Source organism: Ostrea edulis, chromosome 1 (genome assembly GCF_947568905.1).
Source record: "Ostrea edulis chromosome 1, xbOstEdul1.1, whole genome shotgun sequence".
NCBI classification, from domain to species: Eukaryota; Metazoa; Mollusca; class Bivalvia; order Ostreida; family Ostreidae; genus Ostrea; species Ostrea edulis.
In genome coordinates this window covers 1,026,296-1,053,042 of record NC_079164.1, presented here as the reverse complement: position 1 = coordinate 1,053,042, position 26,747 = coordinate 1,026,296, and the positions used below count along the sequence as shown (strand labels likewise).

Here is a 26,747-nt window from a genome sequence, read left to right as displayed (position 1 = left end):
ACCAGAGGTGGGATCACACAAACACGGACCCCTGGACATACCAGAGGTGGGATCAGACAAACACGGACCCCTGGATATACCAGAGGTGGGACCAGGTGCCTAGGAGGAGTAAACATCCCCTGTAGACCGATCACACCCGCTGTGAGCCTTATATCTTGATCAGGTAAACGGAGATATCTATAGTCAAAATCAGTATGTAAAGAACGGCCTATAATTGGTATTAAACACGTCAGACAGCATTTGACCCAAAGATAGTTTGTATGTAACATACCTTCATATACTATTCTATTTTGTATCTGTATGATACTGGTGTCTGTGTACATGTTTTCAGAACCACAATGTGAACCAGATCTGAAACTAATTCTGCTATCCTGTATAGATAAGGAACATTTTTATTATCATTATTAGTTTACCATCATTTGTTCTACATGTATCCTACATATACTGCTATATACGGCAAGTATTCTCACAACACTTCAAAACTGAAACCAGGCTCAGATAAAGTAAATATCCGTAACTAACGGCATACTCAGATGAAATATTACCGTCTGATCAAACAGTGTCTCTATTATTTATTTTCCCGCTAAATGTAGAAATTACAACTGCTGCACTTCAAAAAGAAATGGTTTGTCTGTCGTTTCAAGTGCATAAATCCCGATTAAAAGTCTAAAGATTTTGCAAATCATGAATGCTTTCACCATGCAATCGTGGAGAATTTAAATTCTGTGAAATAGGTTTGAAGTCTTTGAGAACATTAATTGTATATGGTAATATGACCAAAACAAAGCTTAACAATCCCTTCCGTGCGATACATATATTTGGTAAATGTGTTTTAAATACCAAATCCTTCGTCCTGCCTCCGAAGTGGAAAAGTGGAGAATTTCGATCCTCCCATACACGTTAAAATCTACTCCCCCGTGCGTTGCAGCGACTCCGTGTATGTTTTAGCCGTTCCCCCGTACTCCCCCGTGCGTTGTAGCGTGTTTTAGCCGTTCCCCCGTACGTTTTATCGACTCTCCCTGTATGTTCCAGCGACTCCCTCGTATGATTTAGCCATTCCTCCGTATGTTTTAGCCACTCCCCCGTACGTTTTATCGACTCCCCTATAAATGTAAGTGACTCTCAATATAATTTAGCCCCTCCCCATGGTTTTAGCGACTCCCCCATATCGAATCCTACTTAAAATCGATGGTGTCAGTTTAGAACTGCATTGTACAATAGATTTCATATATAGATCGATCGATTCAAGCTAATAGATATAGATTGATAGATTTAAGCTAATCAATTTAGATCGATAGATTTAAGCTACATATATATAGATCGATAGATTTAAGCTACATGTATATAGATCGATAGATTTAAGCTATGTAGATTTAATATGAAATGGTATTGAATGATGATTTCCGTAGACCTTCCCGCTACAAGTCAGTCATTCAAATGTACGCTTACTACAAACCCAGTGTAATAAAAATAAGTGCAAATTAACCTCCATAAGATAAAGGATTCTGTGAGAATGTTGTTGATATCACTTCTTTCTCTGACGAACAGTTATTCCAGCCAGGAACAGAGTCCCGTTTGTGCCATGGCCGCGTCAAACCTATGAAGTAAACATAGGTAGTAATTTCTCCTCCTAATGCTCGACCTATGGATTGATTGATTGTATCTTGCTTAACGTCTCGCTCGAGAATTTTTCACTCATATGGAGACGTCACCAAGACCGATGAAGGGTCTCAAATTTAGGCCTATTCTCGGCGCTTACGCCCATTGAGCAGTGAAAGTTTTCAGCGTGCCACACCTACTGTGACACGAAACATCCGTTTTTAAGGTAATATCCGAGGATCCGTGACATTCACACCTGATGCCGAGCGTTTGGTGATGGAACTGTCACTACCCGTTTTAACGACTTGGGTCTGTCGCGGCCGGGATTCAAACCCCGGCCTACCGCGTGCGGGGCGAACGCTCTAACCTCTTGGCGACCGCGGTGGTCTCGACATACAGAAGTGAAAATCATGGTTCTTTCGGATATGACCTTAAAACGGAGGACATGTGTCGAGGCAGACATTGGTACGTTAAAGATCTCTCACTACTACGACCCTAAGCGCTAAGCATGGGTCTAAAGTGGTTCTTCACCTACAGCTGGCCTGAAGTTTATCAAACTTTTTAAAGCACGTTTTCATACTCAAACTCGAACTGTGTGCTCTAAATCGTACTCATACTCAAAAATGAAGGTTATAAAACTTTTATAAAATCATTCTCATACTCTAATGGAGTACAAGCTCAAGATTTTTAGAGCTTGCTCGGAGTTGTACGCAAAACATGGCTGAGTTTGCCTATGAGTGCGGTAATAGTTTGATAACTCTCAGGCCTGTTGAGGTCTCAATATGAGTCAATAATTCTACGAATAATGATAGACATATACATCTACATTAAAGAAAAATTAAAGTGCAAAATTGACACTTGTAAGTCAACATGTAACTTCAATTATTTTAAAATCATGATTGAATTTAATTAATACATATACATCGATATCTACATTAAAGAAAAATTAGAGTGCAAAATTGACACTTGTAAGTCAACATGTAACTTCAATTATTTTAAAATCATGATTGAATTTAATTAATGATCAGGACTATATTCGTTTACTCTAATTTAAAGACGTAATATTAACATTACGTGCACAAACTCCTGGGTAATTAATGTGCATTGCAGACTGAAAAGGCAGGGTTCGTGTTGATTAGCATTTAAAATAATGCAACATGTGAATTAATTGCTGAATTCTTTTTGCTGTTAGCTGTGTTGCTCGTGGACACTGCACTATCATAATGGCATAAGTTTCCAAACAACTGAATACATGGTTGATTAAAATTAAATCGCGGGGGTGGGGGTGGGGGTGCGGATAATACGTCATCTGTCCACGTGGTTTTGACTCTCCTGAAACACAAGGTAATTAATTATGTCACAGAGAGAGAGAGAGTGCGGATTTGCCGAGTGTCTTGGCTTTCTGTATTTATTGTTTTGATTCTCAAAGCCAGAATTATGATGTTTAAACAAAAGCGTCATTCCGCGGGACTATGTAAAATAAACAACAGGTGTGACATCAGTGTTGAGATGCACTAGTCATACGTATCAAGTTACATTTAACTTATCTTTTGTTTGAGGGTGAGTATAATTCGTTCTTTTTTTTTCGCGAAAGCATGTAAATGCTAAATTTCGTCGCCGCCCAAGACTCCGTCTTCAATTACTACAGCGTTCTTATTTATTGGATTGAATTGAATTGACCTATCAGTTATAGATATCGTTCTATATATTGATGCATCACTAGCATTAAGTTTCGTTCGTCCGTCAGTCGGACTCAGCATCAATCTAGCTCCTATCTTTTCATATGTGTACATACATTCCTGATACAGTACAGTGCCTTGTAATGAAAACCTGAAATAGTCTTAGACCCCCCCCCCCCCCCCATCCCCCAAGAAGTTCTTCTAACAGTCCCAGTTGGATGCAAATATTTAAACAACAACGACCATTTTCTTGCTTTTTTTTATTACATATAAAAAATATGATAACATTAACAATACACTGTGTAAAGTTAAGGAGTTATACACCGGGTTTGTTAATTAATAAATAATTTAACAGTCATGATAGAGTCACATTTACGCCATACATACCAACACACAAAATAAACACCTCGCATAGTCTCCGTATTATCCCATAGAATCAACAAAATTGTCAACACCTTCTATGAAATACTTCGTGATTCTGTAAAACCTTATGAACGCAGAAGCTAACACCCCGATACAAAACAATAGTCCTCGGGCCTCCATAGCTTGTATGGATATCGACTGACCACAGAGCGTCCACGACACATAACAGTCACAGTTGTTGTGGAACACTGAATACTGCCTTTCCCCGAGTCTCCGCTTAGCTTTCCTTACACAATACCTCTTTTGTTTCACACTCTTTGGGTACTTGTCTTTAAATATAAGATATACTCCAGATTGGAAATCTAACGTATCGTCATTGCTTTCAATCTTTAACGTCTCTTCTCGTATTTCAGCTACCCCGCGTAAGAGAAGAATGCTGGAGATCCTTTTTGGAGCATAATGAATGATGGTCAGCGTGTCTGTTGTGGCGGAGACCACCATGTAATGATGGTTATAACTGAAATCAAACGTCCACCACAGGAATCGGAAACTCCGCGGTCTGTGGACTTTAATATGGCTTGCTGGTCCGACGAAGCCATAGTCGATGAGCATTCTCATGTCGTCTACATCTTTAATTCGGCGACAGGTGCAGTTCTTGTCATGATAGGCCGCGTCGTAGACAGATCTCCGTGAATAAGTTTTGATAAGCATGTATAAATTCCTCGGGTCACTCCTTAGACTTCTCCAATCCGTCTGTTAAAAACCTTTATTGTGTTTTGGTTTAAATCGATATACGGAAAGCTTTAAATACGCTGGGACAGTGTTGATGGTTTAAGGTGCTATTTATAGAATCTGTTATGCATGGGAGATTCCCCTCCACGTGGTAATAACTGCTTAATCAAAACAAAGGATTGACCATCATATGTATGACAGTCTCATTTTTTTTTATCAACTGGGAAGTCCTTAAGAAATGATAGTATCGTTTTCAGACTTAATTCTGACCTTGACACATTTAGAATTTCATGTATGTAAACACTCAGTCTTTTTAAGTACACTTGGCGTGTAGAGTTACATGCATGTATGTAAATACACCAAATTTATCAGTGCGCAATTTGATGGGTTTTTTTTCCCTTCTTCTTCTAATAATGAATAAAATCGACACTGTTATGATTTTTATTTTCATATACAATGATTCATAAAAAGTACTAAATTAATATTTTTAATGAATTTAAAGTACAAAACGTAAAGAGCGTAAAAATTGCTTCTTGTTACTCCAGCAGAAATCCTTTGTCTGCCAAAAATACCAGTCTTAGCCCGTTAGTCAGTCTTTCACGTGCAAAAAATGGCTTCGTTTTATTATTACTGAACAGTTACAGGGGTAGCCAGGTATTTAAGTAAATCATGTAAATAGTGGTACCCAAAGGAAACCATGTAATTAGTGGTAACCAAAGAACCCATGTAATTTATGGTACCCAAAGTAAGCCTATCAATTAGAGGTACCCAAAGGAAATCATGTAATTAGTGGTACCCAAAGGAAATCATTTAATTACTGGTACCCAAAGGAAACAATGTAAATAGTGGTACCCAAAGAAACCTTGTAATTAGTGGTATCCAAAGTAAGCCTTTTAATTAGTGGTACCAAAGGAAACCATGTAATTAGTGGTACCCAAAGGACACCATGTAATTAGTGATACCGAAGGACACCATATAATTAGTGGTACCCAAAGGAAACCATGTAATTAGTGGTACCAAAGGACACCATGTAATTAGGGGTATCCAAAGTGAGCCTTTTAATTAGTGGTACCAGAGGACACCATGTAATTAGTGGTACCCAAAGGACACCATGTAATTAGTGGTACCCAAAGGACACCATGTAATTAGTGATACCAAAGGAAATCATGTAATTAGTGGTACCCGAGTACATGCGTGACTCCCTGTTGGACTGTGATGGGGCAGTAAACGGCGCGATAGTCGCGATGGTTTAATTGCACGTGTAGGGTGTATCTTCAGAAAATCTTTTTTATTAACATACTTAAATAGGGAAAAGCTTTAAACGTTTTATCTTTTAGTATTTACTTTTTATTTTTAAGCATAACTACTCGGGTATTTTTTTTATTGCTAACATTTTTCATTCATTTGGTGCACTCATTTCATGTGACGCATGCGCCAAAACCAGGTTTAATTTTCATCGATTTTTGCAGTACGAGCTGTAAGGCCGTCACACGGAGTACCGAAGACCATTTCGATGTGTGTTTTCTCATATTTTTTTTTTATCATGCATGCATTCGTCTGCATACCTTGCTGTACAATCTTACCTGATTTGATCGAGATAACACACCTGTTTACACCTGTATTGAAGGTAATAACTACACACTTAAAAACGGGAAACTAAACCAACATTTTCCCCGTGTATATAAGAAAACGACGTATTATTTGGTGTTTCTTCAGTTATGTAACATTTTATTTAAAACGCACGTAGCTACATTTCCTTTGTGGTGAGTAGAAGAAAAATGAAATGGAAAATTTGATACATTTGAGAAATAAAATTCAATTTTGAAAATACATAGATGATAATAAAATTAATATAACGCCGTATATAAAACAAATACTAAGGTGCTTTACAAGGGTAAGAAGAGAAATAAAATAAATGATAGCATGGCATAAGGCCTTATATATTTAAAATTAACAAAGTAAAACAATATAATTAAGATCAATAGCTAGAGTTTTTTATGTTGAGCACTATGCAAAGTATTAGAAATCAACGAAATAAAAAAGATTTAGAAATGTGCGCTTAAACGGACATTGACACAAACGCGTACTGCGTAAGGAGCTCAGAAATAGGGAATTCAAAGCAAGTCTAAATTAGTGGGTTTTAAACTTTTAACAGGGTCTTTTTTTCTTTTTCAAGTTAATGTTTTGGCAGCTTTAAAACATGTTGCGGAAGGACATTCTGCAAACTGGCTGCAGCCCAACTAAAACTGCGTTCTCCAAAATACTCTGTACGAATTTTTGGCACAGTGAGTGTCAGAGATGTTTCAGATGAGGGTATGAACTGCCGCGCATCACACCGGAAGTCTACTTACAGCGCGTAAGCGTTCCACGAAAAGCATGCCGACGTGAAGCGTTGCAGTTCATACCATCATGTATTTTCAAAAATGAATTATGTTTATCGTATTTGCATTCTACTGCCACAATTCCCAGCCGTTGAAATAAATGTACTACATATTTATCAATATTCAGATGTTCGTTAATCACAACTGCACTGTATTCATGAGAAAATGTCTATCATTTTAATTTGTAAAGATAACGAAGGCTCAAACATTGGAAATGTAAATATTGCAAAAAGAGATATTGCTCACACTGCAATGGAATCCTTTCCCATCTCTTAAAAACAACTCTTTCTAGAAATCAACACCTGCTGGGTCTGTCCAAAATTAGTAACTTAAGAGTTAAGGAACTTGATTTTAATAAGAAGGCGGCCGCATCGAAAAGTTGCTAGTGTCACCGGTGTGGTAGTAAGGGTTTTATTTTTACTTTTATTTTTTAATTTCAATCCCGATGTAAATTATTCATCCGTTGTATTTGGCCACGCCCATTTTATGCTATTGTTTAATTTGCTATTTTAAGCCATGCAGCGAAGAGATTGTGGAAGCGAGACAGCTGGCCTTGCTAGTTACACTTCTCCCTCCAATCTTCCTGATACTGGAACCACGTCTTGTTCGTCCGTTTTGTCCTCAGTATACTATTCCCTTGTAACTTACTACATTAATATTACCTTTGGGTTGGGAGAATTTCTTGAAAGTTTATAGGCTAGATTCTAGGCGTTAGGGATTTGTCATATTCATATTGGTAATAAATTCGTAAAGTGTTGTTAATCTTAAATCACTTATTTTCATTTCTATTGAATTTATTTTCAAAGTTTTTAATCATAGTGTAGTTGGGTCGTTTCCAAGTCGCCACTATCAAATCAAAGAAAACAAACACAACACGAAGTACAGACTATACGAACGCCGGACCTGCTACACAGGCAACCCCAACCCAACCCCCAACCCCCTTGTGTGCAAAACAAAACTAATGAGAAAACATTCCTGTAAATTCGTGGGTTTTATATTCATGGTATCTTATTTTCAATTCCCCGTGCCATTTTGCGTTGTTATCAAACTCTTCAAGATATCGTTTGCGAAATCACATAGGAATGTAAATAAAGAGACCGATCATACTACCCACCCCCCCACCCCCTCCCTATCTGCAGTCGATCCGAAATCTCTAAATATGAGTTCATTTACTTCGAGATACCAGCTCAATGCGAGGAACCCTAATTGTGTATTAATTTGATTTTTACCTGTATGTGTACAGTATTGTGTTTTTCACCTGATTGTTTACAGTAATTTGTTTTTCACCTGATTGTGCACAGCAATTTGTTTTTACCTGATTGTGCACAGTAATTTTTTTTTTAACTGATTGTTTACATTTGTTTGTTTTTCACCTGATTATGTAAAGTAATTTGTTTTTCACCTGATTGTGTAAAGTAATTTGTTTTTACCTGATTGTGTCCAGTAATTTGTTTTTCACCTGATTGTTTACAGCAATTTGTTTTTACCTGATTGTGCACAGTAATTTGTTTTTCGCCTGATTGTGTCCAGTAATTTGTTTTTCACCTGATTGTTTACAGCAATTTGTTTTTACCTGATTGTGTACAGTATTTTGTTTTTCACCTGATTGTGTAAAGTAATTTGTTTTTCACCTGATTGTGTACAGTATTTTGTTTTTCACCTGATTGTGTAAAGTAATTTGTTTTTCACCTGATTGTGTACAGTATTTTGTTTTTCACCTGATTGTGTACAGTTATTTGTTTTCACCTGATTGTGTACAGTTATTTGTTTTTCACCTGATTGTGTACAGTTATTTGTTTTTCACCTGATTGTTTGCAGTAATTTGTTTTCACCTGAGTGTGTCCAGTAATTTGTTTTTCACCTGATTGTTTGCAGTAATTTGTTTTCATCTGATTGTGTACAGTACTTTGTTTTCACCTGATTGTGTCCAGCAATTTGTTTTTCACCTGATTGTGTACAGTAATTTGTTTTTCACCTGATTGTTTGCAGTAATTTGTTTTCATCTGATTGTGTATAGTAATTTGTTTTCACCTGATTGTTTACAGTAATTTATTTTCATGTGATTGTGTACAGTAATATGTTTTTCATGTAATTATGTACAGTAATTTTTTTTTCACCTAATATCTTCAGATTTGTCAGTTTCCCTTTTTCTGTGAAATAGATGTATACTGACCTCTCCATTAACCGACATATTACAACAACTTAGAGAAAGTGCCTGCTTCCTTTGAAAATATAACGAACCATTTGATGTTGGAACTGAACGCGTCATAGACTGAATAGACTGTTACTTGAAGGCTTTAGGGACACTTTAAAGAAATTAGAAAAAGGAATATTATTTACTTCCGTAAACTGGAAAGATTCTGGTTAAACATTGAAAACATGACGTCAATACATTTACAATGGCCGAGTCTCTGGGATGACAAGAGCACGAGCTGTCAAGCAGGTGCTTGTGTGAGTTTTCGAGGTAACTAATTGTTAAAATCATGATTGTTTACATGTACCAAGTTATGTCATCGTAATGCGCTTGTAATTGTCAAGTTCTTTATACTGACGACTATTCGTACCACAGCACCGGTACATATACATGCTGTCGTGAACGTTTATGTACAGTGTGATATATACATTGTATAATGGGCTTCATACAAACCGGCTTACACACTACGCATGCTGTTGTTAACATGTATGTATAGTGTAATATAATGGGTTTCATACAAACCGGCTTACACACTACGCATGCTGTTGTTAACATGTATGTATAGTGTAATATAATGGCTTCATACAAACCGGCTTACACACTACGCATGCTGTTGTTAACATGTATGTATAGTGTAATATAATGGGCTTCATACAAACCGGCTTACACACTACGCATGCTGTTGTTAACATGTATGTATAGTGTAATATAATGGGCTTCATACAAACTGGCTTACACACTACGCATGCTGTTGTTATCATGTATGTATAGTGTAATATAATGGGCTTCATATAAACCGGCTTACACACACACACACACGGAAAGTTTGGGACACTGGCCACAGGCATATAACGTGTGGATCCACACTCCATTTGATCCACCCCCTCTTTTAATATGCAAAACAAAACTAATGAGAAATATTCCCTGTTCATTTGTAGAGTATGAAACACAGTGACTAATCTCATAAAAGATACAAACTTAAGAGTAGGGCACAAACGGGCCCCTGGGATCAGAGGTGGGATCGGGTACCTAGGAGTAAGCATCCCATGTCGACCGGGCACACCCGCCGTGAGTCCTATGTCTTGATCAAATAAACGGAGTAATCCGTAGTCAAAATCAGTGTATAAAGAAAGGACTAACAGCCGATAAGGAGTGTCGGCGTTTTCAAGTGAGTGTGGTGAAAGATATTGGGGATGAAGAAAGGGTTGACCATTGGTGGACATATTGACCATTGGTGAACAGATTGACCATTGGGGAACAGATTGACCATTGTTTTTTTTATGGACCACAAGAGGAAGCATCATTTAGTTCCATGACAAACATCATAGACAGTCCAAGTGACTTAATACTGAACCCCCCTGCGCCTTCCAGACAGTTAGATAAGAATTATTTACATCAGGAAAATCTGCAGTGGAATGTTTTTAGAAGAAAGACGTTTTGGATGGGAAAAAAAGATGTTACCCTGTGCAAGAACATATGCCCTGCAAGAAGAAGCGACACTGAAGACCTTGAAGAGAAACAAAGACAGGAGGAGGAACAGAAACAAGAGATACAAATAGATAGAAAGACAAAGAGGAATAGGAAGGAAGTGCATACAAATAGATAGAAAGACAAAGAGGAATAGGAAGGAAGTGCATACAAATGCTTTAAAAAAGGACCAGAACAGTTTCTTTAAAAACAAATTAGCAAAACTGGGATGAAGCCACGTACATGTACAACCCATTAACTTCAACATGAAGAAAAAATAAAGTCGTAATCATTTTCACTCTTTGTCAAACATTTGAAGGCTTATTTTGGGCAGGCAGAAACATAAATGTCTTCAGTGATCACCAGCCTATCTCAGTTATTTTTGGAACTTCAATAAATCATCAACTGAAATTTCGTCCATTTCATACAAATATTTTTTATTCAAAAATACAGAATGTCCAACTGAGTTCTCTAGATGTGTTTTGTTATTCCTAGTATGCATCAAATCACTGCAAAATTGTGAAAACAAAGCAACTTTTCTATTTTTCTGAAATAGGAAAAATCACAAGAAATGATATGCAATAATTGAGAGCTTTACCACTATCACAATTCTCTAGGAGACGTAAGAGCCAGTTATAAACATGTTGGTGCCGTGATTCACTTTTTTATTTTAAAACATGCATTCATAGCATGGCTCCTATCAACTCTCTCAAAATCATCGCTTTACTTTTTAAATAAAATATTGATTTATAAAAAAAAAATAATGCAAAAAACACACAAAAGTCAATATAAGTTTTTTAAGTCTTCTCTGTGTTGTAAAAACAAATGTTGAATTCATGAAATAATGTATTATATGCGTTGCAGCAGACATCAATACGATTGTAATTAATTGTATTTGTAATTAAAAGATTTATTTAGCGCCCTATCAATATTAGTTCTCTAAAGCACTTTACAAATGTGAGAGAAAAGATAATATAAAATCGATGTGCACATACATGTGAATAAAATATTCATAGTGTCCGAATTAAAATGCATAATTATTATTATTGATATATAGCGCCAATGTAATGATATGATTACGCTAGTAACATATAAAACAATTTAAAACAATCCTTAGGAATAATTAAATACATAGAAAGGACATAAGTATCATAACAAACTACAGTTCAAATAGCAATTGAAGTTTGTTTGTTTGGTTTTTTTAACGATGCGGTGTTATGAGAGCGTCGGCTCCTTGTTCATACTTAACACGCTAGGATCATCACAGTCATGCAGTACAGTGCAGGACGTCTCAGCCATGATTCATTACAAATTGTGCAATCAGTCACAGGTTTAGGGGAAATTTTCTGTGCTATAATTACACGCTGCATTTATTTGTGTCGATTGCAGATGTACTTTTTGAAGTTAATTTTCAGCAACTGTACAGATATTTTTAATTCATTGCAAAGGCTTTTCCATCTTTTTTTTAAAATACAGAAAATAAAGAATGCTGTTTATAAAGGGCTTCGGCTGGTGATTAAGGGAGCTCCTCCTCACGTGACTTATTCATTTTAATGCTTCAAAATTGAAAGAAAAGAAATGTGACCAAGTAAAAATGTCAGACATATACATGTATAAACAGATGTGTACAGCACCATCAGAAAACCGCAATATCAGAGAACAGCAACATCAGAAAACAGCAACATCAGAAAACCACAACATCAGAAAACAACAACATCAGAAAACAGCAATATCCGAAAAGAGCAACATCAGAAAACAGCAACATCAGAAAACAGCAACATCAGAAAACAACAACATCAGAAAACATCAACATCAGAAAACAACAACATCAGAAAACAACAACATCAGAAAACAGCAATATCCGAAAACAGCAACATCAGAAAACAGCAACATCAGAACAGCAACATCAGAAAACAGCAACGTCAGAAAACAGCAACATCAGAAAACAGCAACGTCAGAAAACAGCAACATCAGAAAACAGCAACATCAGAAAACCACAACATCAGAAAACCACAACATCAGAAAACAGCAACATCAGAAAACAGCAACGTCAGAAAACAGCAATATTAGAAAACAACAACATCAGAAAACAGCAACATCAGAAAACAACAACATCAGAAAACAACAACATCAGAAAACAGCAACATCAGAAAACAGCAACATCAGAAAACATCAACATCAGAAAATAGCAACATCAGAAAACAGCAACATCAGAAAACAGCAACATCAGAAAATAGCAACATCAGAAAACAGCAACATTTGAAAATCGCATCAGAAAACCGCCATGCATTAAAATCTATTAAACAGCAAAATAAAAAAGTTAGAATGACAAATTTTTAATTTCAACATTTTCATAAAACTGCTACTTTATAAATATATATGACTTAATTGTGGAGATAAGGTTAATCATTTCATGATAGACATGCAACAGAGAAAATATCAGCATAGAGGTTATTGCCCTTGATATTTTTCTAATAGATAATTGGTTATTTATAGAAAATGTAAATTTTTCAGCAACAAATAGTTCACCAATCTCATTTCAATTATTATCATATCTAGTGAATAAATTTCCCTAAAAGATATATTTCTATCATGCACAAAGTTTCATTAAATAAAAATATTGCAAACATCTATGACGTCCTATGAGGGTGGAGCTACCTTAAAGTGTGTGATGATAGCCAAAATATTCATTCATTCGTAAAGTTATGGAACCAGTTGACAGCTGAGAGTACGAGGACATCAGAGTTCATTATCTTTACAGGGTTAGGGTTCATTATCTTTACAGGGTCAGGGTTCATTATCTTTACAGGGTTAGGGTTAGGGTTCATTATCTTTACAGGGTTAGGGCTAGGGTTCATTATCTTCACAGGGTTAGGGCTAGGGTTCATTATCTTTACAGGGTTAGGGCTAGGGTTTATTATCTTTACAGGGTTAGGGTTCATTATCTTTACAGGGCTAGGGTTCATTATCTTTACAGGGTTAGGACTAGGGTTCATTATCTTTACAGGGTTAGGGTTTATTATCTTTACAGGGTTAGGGTTCATTATCTTTACAGGGTAAGGGTTCATTATCTTTACAGGGTAAGGGTTTATTATCTTTACAGGGTTAGGGTAAGGGTTTATTATCTTTACAGGGTTAGGGTTTATTATCTTTACAGGGTTAGGGTTCATTATCTTTACGGGGTTAGGGTTCATTATCTTTACAGGGTTAGGGTTCATTATCTTTACAGGGTTAGGGCTAGGGTTCATTATCTTTACAGGGTTAGGGTTAGGGTTCATTATCTTTACAGGGTTAGGGCTAGGGTTCATTATCTTTACGGGGTTAGGGTTCATTATTTTTACAGGGTTGGGGTTCATTATCTTTATGGGGCTAGGGTTTATTATCTTTACAGGGTTAGGGTTCATTATCTTTACAGGGTTAGGGTTCATTATCTTTACAGGGTAAGGGTTTATTATCTGTACAGGGTTAGGGTAAGGGTTTATTATCTTTACAGGGTTAGGGTTTATTATCTTTACAGGGTTAGGGCTAGTGTTCATTATCTTTACAGGGTTAGGGTTCATTATCTTTACAGGGTTAGGGCTAGGGTTCATTATCTTTACAGGGTTGGGGCTAGGGTTCATTATCTTTACAGGGTTAGGACTAGGGTTCATTATCTTTACAGGGTTAGGGTTCATTATCTTTACAGGGTAAGGGTTCATTATCTTTACAGGGTAAGGGTTTATTATCTTTACAGGGTTAGGGTAAGGGTTTATTATATTTACAGGGATAGGGTTTATTATCTTTACAGGGTTAGGGTTCATTATCTTTACGGGGTTAGGGTTCATTATCTTTACGGGGTTAGGGTTCATTATCTTTACAGGGTTAGGGTTAGGGTTCATTATCTTTACAGGGTTAGGGCTAGGGTTCATTATCTTTACGGGGTTAGGGTTCATTATCTTTACAGGGTTGGGGTTCATTATCTTTATGGGGCTAGGGTTTATTATCTTTACAGGGTTAGGGTTCATTATCTTTACAGGGTTAGGGTTCATTATCTTTACAGGGTAAGGGTTTATTATCTGTACAGGGTTAGGGCTAGTGTTCATTATCTTTACAGGGTTAGGGTTCATTATCTTTACAGGGTTAGGGCTAGGGTTCATTATCTTTACAGGGTTGGGGCTAGGGTTCATTATCTTTACAGGGTTAGGACTAGGGTTCATTATCTTTACAGGATTAGGGTTCATTATCTTTACAGGGTAAGGGTTCATTATCTTTACAGGGTAAGGGTTTATTATCTTTACAGGGTTAGGGTAAGGGTTTATTATATTTACAGGGTTAGGGTTTATTATCTTTACGGGGTTAGGGTTCATTATCTTTACGGGGTTAGGGTTCATTATCTTTACGGGGTTAGGGTTCATTATCTTTACAGGGTTAGGGCTAGGGTTCATTATCTTTACAGGGTTAGGTTAGGGTTCATTATCTTTACAGGGTTAGGGCTAGGGTTCATTATCTTTACGGGGTTAGGGTTCATTATCTTTACAGGGTTGGGGTTCATTATCTTTATGGGGCTAGGGTTTATTATCTTTACAGGGTTAGGGTTCATTATCTTTACAGGGTTAGGGTTCATTATCTTTACAGGGTAAGGGTTTATTATCTTTACAGGGTTAGGGTAAGGGTTTATTATCTTTACAGGGTTAGGGTTCATTATCTTTACAGGGTAAGGGTTTATTATCTTTACAGGGTTAGGGCTAGTGTTCATTATCTTTACGGGGTTAGGGTTCATTATCTTTACAGGGTTAGGGCTAGGGTTCATTATCTTTACAGGGTTAGGGTTAGGGTTCATTATCTTTACAGGGTTAGGGCTAGGGTTCATTATCTTTACGGGGTTAGGGTTCATTATCTTTACAGGGTTGGGGCTAGGGTTCATTATCTTTATGGGGCTAGGGTTCATTATCTTTACAGGGTTAGAGTTCATTATCTTTACAGGGTTAGGGCTAGGGTTCATTATCTTTACTATAATCACATTGAACTAGATCACAGAACGTTGATATTTTGGAAATACATGTAAATTGCATGTACATGTAACATGTAACCCTATGAGCAATACGTGCTTCGCCGCATCATGTGTCCGTAGCAAGGGTTAAGAGGGACTCTTGTGGGAAATGTATAAACATTGCCTGCAAAATTTAAACACATCAGTTCAGTCCATTAGTTTCGCAGAATACCAAAGTAAAAAGTAGATTTAGGGATATATAGTTTAGCATTATACAGTAAATAGTTTTGCGTATAACAGTAGGTAGTTTAGCGTATAACAGTGGGTAGTTTAGTGTATAACAGTAGGTAGTTTAGCGTATAACAGTGGGTAGTTTAGTGTATAATAGTGGGTAGTTTAGCGTATAATAGTGGGTAGTTTAGTGTATAACAGTGGGTAGTTTAGCGTATAATAGTGGGTAGTTTAGCGTATAACAGTGGGTAGTTTAGCGTATAACAGTGGGTAGTTTAGCGTATAACAGTGGGTAGTTTAGCGTATAACAGTGGATAGTTTAGCGTATAACAGTGGGTAGTTTAGTGTATAACAGTGGTTAGTTTAGCGTATTACAGTGGGTAGTTTAGCGTGCTACTGTGTTTTCATTGTTTGCTTTTCCGCACATGGAATGAATTTTTTTTCTAAGGAAGAGGTCAGATCTTCCCGAAAAAATGTTCGTGTTGGTCGTTTTTATGGGTTTTAAAGATTCAGGGTATCAATGTCGTCACAAGCTACTAGTATTGTGTTCCTTCGAACACTTTAGTTTTGATACCATAGTAATATCAATTCATCTCTTAATTTAAGTTTTGTACGTGCAATGATTCCGGAAGAGGGGAAATTTCACGTTTATAAATAAACACAAATAAACACTACGACACGTGTTTCTATTGCATCATTCAATCTATCAGCTCCAGTAGCATTTATTATTATTTATTTTGCTGCAGCCTTGATATTACTGTCTTCCTGTGATGAAATATGATATGAGGGATTTATGGTGTAAGATACCAGCCTCGTCACGTGTCACACTATCAATCCTACGTATACTTCATCATCGGAGCAAGTGCATGCAACACAAAACCTGTAGCAAAACACAAGGGGCTGCTTTCTGTTAATGTGTACATATTTTTGAAAGCAAGGAAATTCAAATCTTTTAAAATCTTAACTTCCGGTCACTTGCTGTAGCAGACAAAATGTGTCGTGATAAACAAGGGATCCTCTAGGTGCCGTTCAGTATGGGTTGTGGTGTGTGGTTGTGTCTCAGTGAAGTTCAGTACGGGTAGTTTTATTTGGTTGTGTCTCAGTGAAGTTCAGTATGGCAGTGGTGTGTGGTTGTGTCTTAGTGAAGTTCAGTATGGGTTGTGGTTTGGATGTGTCTCAGTGAAGTACAGTATGGTAGCGGTGTGTGGTTGTGTCTCAGTAAAGTTCAGTATGGGTTGTGGTATGTGGTTTTGTCTCAGTAAAGTTCGGTATGGGTTGTGGTGTTCGGTTGTTTCTCGGTGAAGTTCAGTATAGTTTGTGGTTGGTTGTGTCTCAGTGAAGTTTAGTACGAGTGGTTTTATTTGGTTGTGTCTCGGTGAAGTTCAGTATGGGTTGTGGTATTTGTGTCTCAGTGAAGTTCAGTATGGGTTATGGTGTTTGTTTGTGGATCACTGTCGTGTATTGTCTAAGTGTGTTTCCATGTAAAATATTTTTGACTCATTTCCATGATATGGAGCATAGAAACTTGCTTCCTAAATTGTGAAATATATAGCTCCTGGATCTTAGTGAGGGACTTTATTTCCCGTATAGTTAAATGAACAAATGAAGATAATAAACAAAGCCCTATATCATAAATCCTATAACAGATATTGACGAAAAACGGACCCCTAGACATACCAGAGGTGGGGTCAGGTGCGAAGGAGGATTAAGCATCTCCTAGCAACCAACCATGAGCCTTATTTCTCGATCTGTTAAATAGAGTAATCTATTGTCAAAATCAGTGTGTAAAATCGGTCCAAGGGCAGGTTGTATTGGTAACTTAGATCATTATAACGACTATAGAATTTGCAAAATTCTGACTTTAAACGAGACTATTTCAACCCTTGTAATATTAACTTGTTTGTCAATAGCCTGCCTCAATTTAAAAACTGACCATACGCAGAATAAGCTCTTGTGTATGAATCAGTTGAGAGACATAAACATCCTATGTAGGTGATAATGGAATTGTGCAACATGAATATAGGACGTTGACGATGGAGAAGCTGAACTCATCCTGTTTGTCATAAAGTTGAGTTTTTAGTTTACCGTTAACAATTCTGTTCAATAAAATATCTTAAGTATGAAGCAGATGTGGAAGACTTTGTGGTGTATTTTATTTCGATTTCACCAGGATATATCAAATCGACATATGAATGAAAATGATTATTGTTCATTCATAACACGTCGTCGATATGTCTAAATGTCGAGTTAAAAGCCATTCTTGGCACATTGATTTGACTATGAATATCTTCGTTTACCTGATCAAGATATAGGGTTCATGGCCGGTGTGATCGGTCGACTGGGGATGCTTACTCCTCTTAGGCACCTGATCCTACCTCTAGTATATCCAGGGGTCCGTGTTTGCCCGACTCTCTATTTTGTATTGTTTATAGGAGGTTTGAGATTGATCACTGTTCGTTATCTTCGCCTTTCATCTATGTATTATATGAATATATAACGTAATTTGCAGTATGTTAATGTCTTTTCTTTAAGAATATACATCGTGAACATCAAGAAACCAAACTGAACGCATGGTGATTGTGCAATTCAGGGTTTTGGCTCCGAGATGCGATTCTAGAGCTTATAGAGTGTGACAATCTGTTTTTACTCCGGAACACTTGTCATTTACCCTGACGTAGAAGTATAATGAGCTTGGAAGACTTCTAATTGGCGAAATTCAATGTCTCTGAGTTGGGGGATCAAACATTGAAGGCGTGCATTCTAATTGAGTGTCATGTGTTCAACTGAAATACACCTGTATATCTTAATTCGCTTAGACGTCAATATTCATAGAATAAGTGCTGTAGCTTCAGTGAATGCAATATGACTATAAACCTTAATATATAAATAAATACGATTCAGAATAGCTACAAGTCATCAACTTGTTATCGTAAATTCGCTATAGAAATAAAACAATCCTGCAAATATCATATGTACGGTGACTCTAATACTGTAAACCATCTTTTATTCGCGTGCGAGAAAATTTCGCGAGAATCTCATCGTTGCGAACATTTTTCGCGAAAGCCTCGATAGAAAAATAACTCGCCGCGAACCAGTTTACCACAGGTGAATCGCAAAATTAAGTAGCTCCGAATAAAAGTTGGTTTACATTATACACATATTTACTTTTCCAATGTTTCTGCCTTTGATATCCATACAAATTGTAATGATAGCATTTCCTCATGAATGCAAACAATGCGTATGAATACAGATACATGCAAATATAGTGCGTCTATTTTAACAAGTGGGAATTCCTACGGAAATGAAAGTAGGGTGTAAATAGGACATGAACCTCAACAAATGTTTGGTAGTACATGTAGATAGAGATAGCCACATCCGACTTTCAATCCTATTTGTTTATAACTTGGAAATGGAGAGACGTAAGAAGATAACATTTATCACAAAGGTTACTCATTTAAAAGTATGCGTTTTCATGCATGTTGCAGGATAACCTCAAAAGTCGGGAAATGTTGCTTTGAAATATAAAAGCCAAGACGTCGAGGCCGAGGAGGTTACCCTGCACTATCAATGAAAACAGCAACTTTATTTCTTTTTTAATACGGTTCAGGAATATACGACCGATCATTTCCTTTTACGGCTACGAATTATGTCACTTTGTGACGTCATGGAAGCTTCCCAGACAGAATAGGTGTTTTGGCAGACGAAAACGTTAGATTGTAGGATCTACACTATTTTGAAAAGCTATTTCATGTATTAGTATTCATTTAGTTGAATGTTGACTTTGTAATCATCTGATCTTCTCTGAATACACCGTACAACAAAACTACACACACGTGGAGGAGGGTCAACTTGTCTGTGCATCGGGGGAAATATTGGGATAGATCAGAGATCTACAGATTTACACCTTATAAGACTGCGGAACATTAACTTGCAAAATTGGGTTGGTTGGTTGTATATTGTTTAAAGTCTCGCTTGAGAATTTTTCACTCGTAGACGTCACTATTGCCGGTGAAGGGCTGCAAAATTTAGGCCTATGATCGGCGCTCACGCCCTTTGAGCAGGGATGGATCCTTATCGTGTCACACATGCTGTGACACGGGACCTCGGTTTTAGCGGTCTCATCCAAATGATCGTCCCATTTAGTCGCCTCGTACGTCAAGCAAGGGATACTGAGGACTTATTCTAACTCGGATTCCCACGGGAGACAGGATTGTGCAAATAATTGTGAAAGCATTTGACGTCACGACAAAAAGGCCTAATGTAATACCGCGGCGAGATAATGGATGTGTGATGTCACGGCCTACGTTTTGACGTCATGATATTCACCTGAAGCAGTGGCGGATCTAAATTAGAAGTTGAAGGGTAAATTTATCATGTACGCATAAACCTTGCCACTTGTACTATATTAGAGAAATTCATTATTGCACACGTTCTAGGCTTGCACCAGTAGAGCATCGAAAAAAGGAGGATCAAACATATATCTATTTATGAGCGCTGAAATATTTAATGATTGTGTTCAATTAGAATACCTCTTTGGTACTTGGGGATTATAAGAAACATTTTCAGGATAATCACCGCCATGCCATTGAATAGAGATTTTTTTGATGATTTTTATTATCTGTTGTGCGACGTTCAGTTTAGTACAAAATTTCCCCCTTTTATATCTTCATTCCATTGGTAGAGTCTATGTCAGGCACACAAATATGGGGAGATGGAGCGTCCACACCCACCACTCCTGGGCTATGTAGAAAATAAATACATCTGCCTATTTGTGTGTACTTCCAGTTCCAAAAAAAACTCACATTTTGTCCATAGTTTCAAATGCATGGAGAGGAACCCACTTCTATAAACGAAAAATTCTGGATCTGCTCATGTACACCTGGCTGCGATCTCTCTAACGGTAACTCCATCAACATATTAGGATTATTGAGATTGGGGCTATTCCTAGATTTATATTTTTTCTTGTTTGAAAAACAAAAACAAATTGCCAAGATTCTTGGAATTGTTGTTCTATCTATAGAACAACTACAAGGTTGAAAAATGTATTGCGTATCAAAATTTAGAAATACAAAAATTTGAAAATACCTGGCATGTATGGAAAACACTTTTTGACAAAATAAAAAAAATCATAATTTTGCTATTTTAAGTAATAATATTTTTACTACTTTTGAAGCCACATGTACTGTTATTTATTTACTCTGTATTGTAACAATTTAAAAGGATTCAAATTACACTATACTACATGTTTAAAGTCAGCATTTCGCAAATTCTATGGTTATTATAATGATCTAGTTCGCCAATGCAACCTGTCATTGGGTCAAATGCTGTCTGACGTGTTTCATGCCGATTTTTAGGCCGTTCTTCGCATACTGAATTCTCCTACGGGTTACTCTGTTTACCTGCTCAAGATATAGAGCTCACGGCCGTTGAGACCGGTCGACAGGGGATGTTTACTCCTCCTAAGTACCTGATCCCACCTCTGGTATATCCAGGGGTCCGTGTTTGCCGAACTCTTTGTTTTGTATTTATCATTGTTAGCTATCTTCACGTTTCATGTAGCCTTAGAGACCTTCCCATGTGTGGGGGATTTTGTCATTAAAATGATAAATATTCCTAATATATGCTTCCATCTAAGATGCCAGGTCCACTGTTCCCTATGTAATGGAGACTTTGTAATGTCTCTCAACGCTATCAGTTCATTTCGTAAATTTTCTACATTAAAGTTTACACATGCATAGTCATAAGGAATGTGAGAAATAGTTTATTTTATCTCAATGTACGTACGCAATCTACCTATCCCATGACAGGAATAAGACCACAGTAAAAAGAATGTATGATCTTTAATTATGCTTATTGATGCATTTTATCCAATATACATGTAGTAATCTTCCCAGTCTTCTCTTTTGATGTGAGGACTACGAATTTCATTCTACTAATACGTAATACGGTTTTTTGTACAACAGAATTTGACCCAGATATCACCGGTACTTGTTGAAACCGTTCTTTCTCGACCTTTGAAGATTCTAATTCGAATTGTGAACATTTTATTTTTAATTTGTCCACTAATAGTCATCTAGACCAGCTGATCATCACAGATATCGAGTAATGTCTATTTCAGATATGTTGTTTTGGTATGTGAAAGCCTGTTGTAATTAGGATCATTGGATTTTTCACTGCTATACATGAACTCGTGATTGTCGAGGCCGCCAGGCGTGCTTTCAAGTGTCTCGCCATTCACATTTGATATCAGGTTGGGCAAAAATTCCCAAAGCTTCCTTCCTGTATGTTAAACTAAGTCATTCACTAGACCTAAACTACTTTAAAATGTAAAAAAAAAAATCATCCATTTTCACTCCTATTGTTTGAAGCGATCGTCTCAAGGACACCTGCTACAAAAAATTAAATCAATGCATGGGTTGATACATATTTTCTGGCATGTTGTTGATTGTAATCACTGCAGATATAAAAGACCTAAAGTTAAAGGCACTTATAAATTTCCTGTGATGTTCAAAAGTTGGGGTATGGACACACAAAAAAGTTCTTTAGCTAGTTTTCTTAATTATAGTGTTTTAATTTGGTAATTTTACAGATATAAGATATTATGTCTTACTGTCATTTAGTTGTGTTTTACTGTTTTATTTCTTTTCTTACCCGTGTAAAGCGCATCAGAATAATTTGTTTGATGTATAAGACGCTATATAAATATTATTATCAAATACATCCCTTCTCTCGCCCTCTACCATTTTTTACCACTGTATTAGACACAATGGAGAAATGGAAGACAAAACTAAGATTTCAGTCGGTGAAATGTATTCATTTTACTTCTATAAACGTAAATTCGGTGTCCATTTTAATCATCTGTGAAGAAAAGTTTGTTTACAAGTGTCGTTAACTGTCAGTCCACTTCCGGAGGCATTTCTGGAATACTTTATTACCTTTACCTATAAATTGTAAGAACATCGTACAAAACAAAGATCTTTCACCCTCATTATCTTGGTCATCTTTCTACCTTTGTAACAGTTTCAATTGTCGTGCTAATTGCTCCATTAATTTAAGAGCTGATCATAATTCTGGTGTGATATTCCTTTTGAAATTTGATCACACATCTAGTGGCTTTAAATTGTGCATATCCGTTTTCAGTGTATAACAGACGATTATGTTTACTGAACTTCGCCGCCTCAAATCTACAAATGATGTTGTAACAGCCGACTCAGATGTACAAATAATGATGTAACAACCGACTCAAATGTACAAATGATGTTGTAACATAACTACAAGAGTGAAAAAGATAACGAACAGTGATCAACCCCATAAATCCTATTAAGAATACAAAAGTAAGAGTAGGGCAAACACGGGCCCCTGGACACACCAGAGGTGGCATCAGACAAACACTGACCCCTGGACACACCAGAGGTGGGATCAGACAAACACGGGCCCCTGGACAAACCAGAGGTGGAATCCGGTAACTAGTAGGAGCAAGGATCTCCTGTCGACCGGTCACACCCGCCGTGAGTCCTATATCTTGATTAGATAAACGGAATAATTCGTAGTCAAAATCAGTACGTAAAGAACGATCTGAATATATCTTTCAGGGAAAAGATGATTTACCCTGTACGCCATTATAATACAAATATGAAATAATATTTCTCTTACATTGATTTATGAAATGCTTTCCTTGTTCATATAAAAGCATCTTCACATTGGAGATCAGTCGCGGTGTCTCAGTGGTAGAGCGTGCGCTTTGTACCCGGAAGGTTGTGAGATCGAGCTCCGCTCGTGCAATGGCTGCATCAAACTTAGACGTAAACAGGTAGTGATTGTTCCTTCACCAAACGCTCGGCATTAAGAAGTGAGAGTCAAGGGTCTTTCGGATATGGCTTTAGAAAAGGTCTCGTGTCGTGGCAGGTGTGGGCACGTTAAAGAACCATCACTGCTACGGCCCTGAGCGCTCAGCATAGGTTAACAACGACGTTTCTCTACACCAACTCCTCTTACATTTCACACGGTAGCCAAATCCTCCTGTGGAAGATGATCCATGTGTCCTATAGATGTGTGCAATAACATTTTCACCCTGTGGCCCAAATGTAGTTAAAAAACGACGTTTCGTTTTGATTTCTAAACCCCGAATCCAAGAACTCCTCTCACAATTTACGAGGTAGCCAAATAATCGTTTGGGAGATGATTGGTGGTATGCTGTAGGTCTACATTAAGTTTTCAGAATTTTCTTTTTCATCATGAGGATAAAAAAGCCGACGTTTAATCGACTGAGAAAAACATCTGGTTTTTTCGTTTGAATGACGACAGGGCAATTGCCCAACAGAATACTCAATGCATCTTGACATATTCAGCGAGTAACTGTTGTGGCTTCTTAGCTAGTGAAACAAGCATGACATTTAGTATAATTACGTTCGGGTATCACTGTCGTATAACAGCATCTAGTTTATTGAGCAGCAAAGACGTGAAGTGAAAACTTAAAGATGTCAGATCAACATCATAGTGAATAGCTTTAATTTTAGCCTCGTTTTAGATTCGTTTTATACAGAATGGTTCCATAATCTATTTTTTTTGCCATTTCATTTTTCAGACAACACAAAACATCTAACAATAACTTCCTACGTCAAGCTGTAATGTGTCCATGGGAACAATCTGGTATTCCGAACAATATAACGTGTCTATCGGAAAAATCCGGAAGTATTCTGTACAATGAAAGGTAACTAACAGTGATCAATCTCATAACTCCCATAAGCAATACAAAATAGAGTTGGGCAAACACGGACCCCTGGCCACACAAGAGGTGGGATCAGGTGCCTAGGAGGAGTAAGCATTCACTGTTGACTGGTCACACCCGCTGTGAGCCCTATATCTTGATCAGGTAAACGGAGTTATCCGTAGTCAAAATCAGTGTGCCAAGAACGGCCTAACAACGTCAGACAGCATTTGACCCAATGATAAGTTGTACAGGCAAATTAGATCGTTATAACGACCATAGAATTTGCGAAATGCTGACTTTAAACGAGAGTGTGGGAAGTTGAGGCTGAAGAAGTTGAAAGCATCCTGTTTGTCATAAAGTTGAGTTGCTAGTTTGCCGTTAGTATCTACTTTCAATATGATGTGTCTATAGGAACAATCTGGAGGCATTCGGAATGTACAATGTTTCAACAGCTTCATGAGGCACTTGATTTCTGAAACAAATGTGATTTTATTGAAATGGCTTGAATTCCATGAGAGATTTTGAGCAAGGAAGGATCTTTATCGTGCCACACCTGCTGTGACACGGGACCTCGGTTTTTTCGTTCTCATCCGAAGGATCGCCCCATTTAGTCGCTTCTAATGGGTACTGAGGACCTGTTTAGTCGCCTCTTATGGGTACTGAAGACCTATTCGAAGTTTATTAGTTTATCATGCATAGCTCTTATCCTTGGACAAATTTGGCTCCACTTTTTTGGCACGCTGTTTTTGGCTATATATAGCTCTAAAACTTCATAGTTATTTCGGATTTCAAACATTTCAGTTGAGCATCACTGAAGAGACATAATTTGTCGAAATGCGCATCTGGTGCATCAAAATTGGTACCGTATAAGTTTTACATTGTGATATATATTGGTAAATGTTGAGTTTACTGGGTGGTATTAAATTCGAAACAGTCTGACAAATTTTATATTTTGTAGTTACGGTGCTTAATTGACGGGACCTGACATCATTGTATTTGAACAGATTTTAAAAGATGTGAAGGATGGGTAAAAAAAAAAAAATAATCATTTCCGATTGAGACCCCGTATATCTACTGAACCAGTGCCTACTTTTATACACAGGCATCAAAACGCGTAATGCTAACTCTTACAGGTAGATTTGAAGAGGCGTCTGACCCGTGGTTTAGTGACTTTGACAGCCTGGTGTTATATAGCAAGGAAATGAAGGGTGTTAATGCAGGATTGATATTCTATACACATGTAGAAATATCCGTTTTATTGCTTGCTATCATACCATAGGTATGACTTTTAACATATAATGTTCTTGTTCTGAGACAGTGGCGGATCTAGGGGGAGTTACAAATTTGAGTCTAACTGGTAATCTGTTTAATCTGGCAATCCTTTGTCAACTTGTACAACGCACATCAATGTTTTAATAAGTGTATTTGTTTAAAAAACATTCCGATTCAGCTTCTTTGATGATACAAAGTCGGAAGCGCATTCATTTTGTTTTTATAGACTCTAAAACTGAATTTGTTGTTTTTTTTTAATTAAATGAATACCTGTCCATTACGTTACTTGCAACACTAGCAAATTTATGTGACGTTTGTTAATTAGACAATCAAATCGCACGTGGTTAAGGGCTTGTTCTCAACGTATTCAACAGATGTTACGCTGTATAGGCTGGGCGAAAATTTCCACTGCAATCCGTAATTGAAACCAATTGTGTCAATCATATACATGTATATATCACAAAGCCAATATAGTATACTCGACAAGTTTCTTTAATTCTTCAGGAGTATATGAATATTATTAAGCTACACAGGCCAGTCGACAAAAGCATTTATTACATATAAAAGCTTATATATTGCCTTTTCGATTGATTTTTTTTTAAACAATTTTTATGATACAAGTTGTCGTTTTAAGTTAAATGTATATTCAATCATCATAAAACAAAAATTCTGTGAATTAATGAGAGTTGTGGAATGGTTTCTGGGAACCAATGCATGTGCAATTAACATGCTTATGTACAATGCCAAATGTACAATTAACACGATTGTGTATAATTAATGTACAATTAACATGATTGTGTATAATTAATGTGCAATAAACATAACTGTGTATAATTAATTTTCAATTAACACGATTGTGTATAATTAATTTACAATTAACATGACTGTGTATAATTAATGTATAATTAACACGATTGTGTATAATTAATGTACAATTAACATGATTGTGTATAATTAATATACAATAAACATGACTGTATATAATTAATGTATAATTAACACGACTGTGTATAATTAATGTACAATTAACATGACTGTGTATAATTAATACGATGTGTATGATTAATGTACAATTAACATGACTGTGTATAATTAATGTATAATAAACACGATTGTGTATAATTAATGTTCAGTTAACACGATTGTGTAT

At 36.7% G+C, this 26,747-nt stretch overlaps 2 protein-coding genes and 1 long non-coding RNA gene across 3 annotated transcripts; 2 read left to right on the top strand and 1 right to left on the bottom strand.

Annotated features, from left to right (window-relative positions):
* Positions 1-3,523: 3,523 nt before the first annotated feature.
* On the bottom strand, positions 3,524-4,545 carry LOC125665605 (uncharacterized). Its single transcript, XM_048898326.2, has one exon. It carries the CDS (start codon positions 4,350-4,352, stop codon positions 3,702-3,704), a length of 651 nt encoding a protein of 216 aa, XP_048754283.1. The 5' UTR covers positions 4,353-4,545; the 3' UTR covers positions 3,524-3,701.
* A 3,432-nt stretch (positions 4,546-7,977) lies between these two features.
* On the top strand, positions 7,978-10,882 carry LOC130051236 (uncharacterized). Its single transcript, XR_008799673.1, has 2 exons — positions 7,978-9,218; positions 9,887-10,882. It is a non-coding gene; the product is annotated as an uncharacterized LOC130051236 (long non-coding RNA).
* Positions 10,883-12,009: 1,127 nt separating this feature from the next.
* Positions 12,010-12,678, top strand: LOC125665004 (GATA zinc finger domain-containing protein 14-like). Its single transcript, XM_048897742.2, has one exon. It carries the CDS (start codon positions 12,010-12,012, stop codon positions 12,676-12,678), a length of 669 nt encoding a protein of 222 aa, XP_048753699.2.
* The last annotated feature ends 14,069 nt before the right edge of the window (positions 12,679-26,747 follow it).